Genomic DNA, 6000 nt, shown 5'->3' with positions numbered 1-6000 from the left:
TTGTTGCTTCCTTTGCAATTTTTTTTCTTTCAAAACACAAGAAGTTGCTTCATACATATTTATCAAGCTAGAAATGTAATTGAAATGTGATCCCCACCGAGTATCTGTAGCTCATTTCACAGTACGAATTTGATTTGCACCTTCACCAGGTACAATCTCATCAATCTCCAACAAATAATCAATTTCTTTTAGTTGGGAAGATTGTAACTAATCATGAAGCTTAAGAGAAGAACAAACATCATTGACAATAAAAGTTAACTTCTCAAAGAATTTTTAAAATGACTTATTGTATTTTTGGTAGTTATTAAGTTTCATTTTTTTAGGGAAGTTAGTAAGTTTCATATATTATATAATAGATTTGGGAAGAAAATAACTCGTATATATCATATTAGTTTGTTACTCAAATGATTTATTCAAAAGATTTAGTTTAAAAGATTTGATTCGATCATCATATATATATATATATATATATATAAAACAAACCCAACACCTTCCCATAACCTAAACCTAATTCAAAGAAGCATCAGATTTCAACTTTGCTATAAGCACAAAATCATGAGTTCTTCATTGATTACTACCAGTGAACCTCGTAAACGTCTTATTATAAAGATTTCTTATCCTAAAAAGCATGCTAGTTCACTCATTGATGATTCTATGGATGATCACTCTCAAGGATCAGCTAGCAAGAGGAGAAAGATGGAAGATCATGCAAAGCCAATTGTCACTGGCTATTGGCTTGATTCAACAATATCTTTGTCTCAACATAAGAAGAACAACGTTGTTGATACCAACCAGAACAACAAAAAAGAACACTCCAACAAAGCAGCAACAACAACAACAACAACAACAACTGTTTCTTCAGGTAATGATACAAGTACAACTTCTGTTGTCAAAGATCACCCAAGGACTGAAAAATATGGCTTAAAGAAGAATGGCGATGATGCAGAATTGATGATGAATAAAGAGAAGAAAACCCCAATGGAGCGTTATAAAAGGATGCAATGTTGGGCGATAGTGAGTAGAATGATAACCGGAAGAGATGGATGGGCTTTGAAAAACCCTCTTGATCTCAAGTTTTTGAAGAACAAATCATCGAAGACGTCCGATAAATTGAAGGCAATTGGATTAAAAGATATTGAAGCCAAGCTGAAATTTTATTCAACACCGGATGAGTTTGCCGAGGATATGAGGTCTGTGTTCTATCATGGATGGCTTTATCCTCAAAGGGATGTTGTTCACAAAATTGCTATGAGGCTTAGTGATATTTTTGAGAACAAGTGGAAGTCTTTGAAAGAGAGTTGGGCACTTGAGGATAGAAGACTCAACAAGATTCATAAGAGGAAGAAGATTGTGTACCAGAAATCATGTGATAGTGGGAAGGATCATAGTTTGAGCAAGATACTTAATGATCAAAGCAACATGTTTGCTTTGTATCAAACAAATTACTAGAGAGATAAAAGCAACATTGTTCTATATAGTTTTTCCTATGAGTATCTCTATGTTCTCTATTATTTGTATCATTGAAATTACTTGAAATAAAAGAAGCATTTTCATGTTTAGTTTTAATTCTGCAAGTAATCTTAATTTGTTCTCATTAATTAAACTTGTTGCCTAATTATGATTTTGTTATGATTTTTACCATTATGATACTTAATGTTTTATGTTTATAGTCTTGGAGCGTACCTAGATAATATACTTGTTTCTTATAAACTTTAAAGATACATAACTTCCTTCTTATAAACTTCCTTCACTGTACTCCTTGTAGCAATTTATACAACAAGTTATTAATTACTTTTTTTTTGGTCACTAGATATAAATTACTTTGATATTGAAAAGTTAATTGAGATTTTAGGGAGCAAATTAAATCTTTTGGTGACAAAGTGACTCGAAATTGAGGATCATAAATCTGTCAAAATTGAGCCATGATTTTGGGTACACGCCTTCACCAAGGTCATCCACTAATAGTAACATTGTTGAATACAATGTGTTTACAAGAGTTCCTTGAAATTAAACCTAATTCTTCAATTGTAACGCCCTATTTTTATTACTTATTTATTTATTTGAGTTTAGAGTCTTTTCCGTTATAATTTAATTAATATGTTTGATAAGTGATATTTTTATTATTATGTGTTGATATTTATTAGTAGCCCCTATTTTATTATTTAGTGGAGAAATATATTTAGTGGAAGAATATATTTAATGGAAGTATATATGTAGTGGAAGTATATATCTAGTGGAGAAATATATTTAGTGCAAGAATATATTTAGTGGAAGTATATATTTAGTGGAGAAATATAATTATTTAGAATAATGAGGCTTTGGGGAAGAATTGGAATTAAGAGAAAATAAACAGGTTAAGGATGTTAGTTTTCTAATGCCGTTGGTCTGACGTCAAAAAGATTTATAAAACTTGAGTTATGGTCAAATTACTGCACGTAGGTCACAGTGAATTTTTATGGACTTTCTGCACAACTTTTTCAAATTTGAAACGAAAACTGGTATTGATTGGTACATAATTAGTCTTAGGTGTAAACACAAAATTTGTAGGTATGGAGGTGAGTTTTGGAATGCCGTTGGTCTGACGTCAAAACGATTTATGCGTCAGATTTGTTCCAATTTTTTAGAGATTCTTTTACTATAAATATAGACCTTATATCAGACGAAACCTTCAGAGAGAGAGAGAGAGAGAGAGAGAGAGAGAGAGCGGGGGGGGGGGGGGGGGGGGGCTGAACCAAGGGTTTAGAAGCCAACAAGAAAACTATGATTTCTATTAGATTTTTTTTTTTTTTTTTGCATATGAAATTTGAAACAATGTTAGTCATCTTATTTATAGAATTTCAGCTCTTCATGAAACTATTATTATAGTTAATAAAATTAGATGTATGTTTAGGGAATGTATGCTTAGATGTATGTTTAGGAACTTTGAAACTTAGGCCAAAATTCTCTTTTCCAAAAAACATGAACAATATCACTCAAATCATTTTCCAAATAAACCTTGGGATCAAAATCCCATTGAATTTTCCTTTCATTTTCTTAAACAAAAAACTTTAATGAATTCTAATAATACTTTGACTTTCTTTGCGAAATAACTAATTCCACCTCACGTTTTCTAAATCTCATGCCCTTGAGGCCTCTCTCTCTTATTCTTAAAAATTCTCTTTTTCAAAACTAAAATCAATCAACAAAAACAAAAACATTTTTGGAAGAGAACTACGATGGATTTGATCCCTTAAAAGGGTACGTAGGCAAGGAATCAAAATTCCTTCAATTCAAATAAAATAAAAATTCAAACACTTTCTTCTCCCTCCAATTCTTCATTTAGTAACTCTTAGGCGTAAATATCATTTTTCAAATAGCATTTAAAATAAAAGCGCGCGCGTAGAAAAGTAAAGACGGTTCCTATAGGATAAAGGCATGCATACCCTAAACATACATCTAAAGTATCTATGTGATGTGTGTGCATGTGTCGGTGCTTGTGTCGGTGTACTTCATTAGAGTCCATTGTCCTTTACATCATTGGCCTAGTTACATTCTATGGTCTTGCAAGAATTTAAAAGCATAAGAAAAATATTACAAAATCCCTAAATTTTTACATGCTAAGTCTTGGCATGAAAATTAAATTGCAAGAAAATTAGAATATGAGATGAGATGAGCTTATGGAATGTATGAAACATGAAAATAAAGTGGTTAGTAGCACCAATGATATAGAAGCCAACAAGAAAACTATGATTTCTATTAGATTTTTTTTTTTTTTTTGCATATGAAATTTGAAACAATGTTAGTCATCTTATTTATAGAATTTCAGCTCTTCATGAAACTATTATTATAGTTAATAAAATTAGATGTATGTTTAGGGAATGTATGCTTAGATGTATGTTTAGGAACTTTGAAACTTAGGCCAAAATTCTCTTTTCCAAAAAACATGAACAATATCACTCAAATCATTTTCCAAATAAACCTTGGGATCAAAATCCCATTGAATTTTCCTTTCATTTTCTTAAACAAAAAACTTTAATGAATTCTAATAATACTTTGACTTTCTTTGCGAAATAACTAATTCCACCTCACGTTTTCTAAATCTCATGCCCTTGAGGCCTCTCTCTCTTATTCTTAAAAATTCTCTTTTTCAAAACTAAAATCAATCAACAAAAACAAAAACATTTTTGGAAGAGAACTACGATGGATTTGATCCCTTAAAAGGGTACGTAGGCAAGGAATCAAAATTCCTTCAATTCAAATAAAATAAAAATTCAAACACTTTCTTCTCCCTCCAATTCTTCATTTAGTAACTCTTAGGCGTAAATATCATTTTTCAAATAGCATTTAAAATAAAAGCGCGCGCGTAGAAAAGTAAAGACGGTTCCTATAGGATAAAGGCATGCATACCCTAAACATACATCTAAAGTATCTATGTGATGTGTGTGCATGTGTCGGTGCTTGTGTCGGTGTACTTCATTAGAGTCCATTGTCCTTTACATCATTGGCCTAGTTACATTCTATGGTCTTGCAAGAATTTAAAAGCATAAGAAAAATATTACAAAATCCCTAAATTTTTACATGCTAAGTCTTGGCATGAAAATTAAATTGCAAGAAAATTAGAATATGAGATGAGATGAGCTTATGGAATGTATGAAACATGAAAATAAAGTGGTTAGTAGCACCAATGATATAGAAACAAAATAACAAATGCATAGTAAGGCAATGATAACTTGCAAGTAAAGTAAACTAACAACTTTAACAAAAAGTGACAAAAAGGACTTGAAACTCAATATAATTCTAAAGCAAGCTCAAGACCTAGATTCTCACAACATTAAGAAGTTTCAAGTGATTTATTCCAAGGAAACAAACATGAGGATCAAGGAAAATTAACATGCCAAAAAAATATAAGGTTTTCAAGCTCTTTATGCACTTTTATTCCTCACAAGCATTTTGCATTATTTACAACACAAAGTTCATAAAAAAAACTAAATCAAAACAGCAAGCATACATCACATTTAATAGGCAAATTCACTCAAATAGTTACATGTTCAAAGCCACTTTTATGCACCAAAAACCAAGCTCCAAATCACACCATAATGTCACAAGAAACTCAACAAAAAGTAAGCAAAAACAAGAACATATCCTACATATTTTGAAATGGATTTTCACATGTAATTTTATTCCAAAAGGCAGTTCTCAAACACCAAAATTACTTACAAGAAAAGTCCACAAAATCTTCAAAGATTTTTCACAAGTTTTTAGCAAAATTTTAACATAGAAAGAAAACAATGAACAAAATATTTTTCCATACATTTTTAACCAAAATTTAACATGCAAGAATTATCAAGGATCAAAAAATATAAAAGGAAAATAATAGGCATTTCTTGGGGTTTTTTTTTACATAGAAAGATAACATGCAGGGGGTGTATAGAGCAGTTTTCAACAAGAAAAGCAGGAAGCAGGGGGTGCGCGTAGCAAAATGATCACACAATGTTTGAATTTGAAGATAAAAATAAACAAACTTCGTTACAAAAAAAAAAAAAAATTTTCAAAATAGACAACATTTATTATTTTAATTGAAAAAGATAAGTGTAAGTAGAAAGAGTATAATTGACAGATTATACACTTTATAATAGCAAAACAACAGTTGAATAAGAAAGCTAAATCTGTTGTTAGACAACATTTAAAAAGAAACTGAGGGAGTAATAGATAATTTTAGGATTGGAAATGATAACTAAAAAAATTAATTAATCGTTTGACTATGGATTTAATGTTTATATTTAACTGTTGTTTTGGTAATTTAAGGGTATAATTTGTCAATTAAACCCATTCTCAATTACTCTTATCTTTTTCAATAAAACTAATTAATGTATCAATTCGGCCAAATACCACTCTTGGTCCTTTTAGTTTGACAAGATTCTCAAGTTAATCCTTTTCAAATAGGTCCTTTTAGTTGATAAACTATTTTACCGTTACCCCTGCTGTTAGTATCCGTTAAACTGATGCTGATGTAGTCCTTAA

The 6000-nt window shown here is 30.5% G+C and overlaps 1 protein-coding gene across 1 annotated transcript; it reads left to right on the top strand.

The window, feature by feature from the left end:
• The first annotated feature begins 524 nt into the window (after positions 1 to 524).
• Positions 525 to 1449, top strand: LOC146907213 (uncharacterized). The gene has a single exon (XM_085730270.1). It carries the CDS (start codon positions 556 to 558, stop codon positions 1447 to 1449), a length of 894 nt encoding a protein of 297 aa, XP_085586396.1. The 5' UTR covers positions 525 to 555.
• The last annotated feature ends 4551 nt before the right edge of the window (positions 1450 to 6000 follow it).

The sequence above is a fragment of the Medicago sativa genome, chromosome 7 (assembly GCF_051527215.1).
Source record: "Medicago sativa cultivar Bolivia chromosome 7, Bolivia_mono, whole genome shotgun sequence".
Classification (NCBI taxonomy): domain Eukaryota; kingdom Viridiplantae; phylum Streptophyta; class Magnoliopsida; order Fabales; family Fabaceae; genus Medicago; species Medicago sativa.
The sequence above is the reverse complement of the archived record's forward strand: the minus strand, read 5'-3'. Positions and strand labels throughout refer to the sequence as shown.

What these genes read in the sequence shown, in the direction of transcription:
- LOC146907213 (XM_085730270.1), top strand. Translation starts at nt 556, where the DNA reads ATGAGTTCTTCATTGATTACTACCAGTGAACCTCGTAAACGTCTTATT.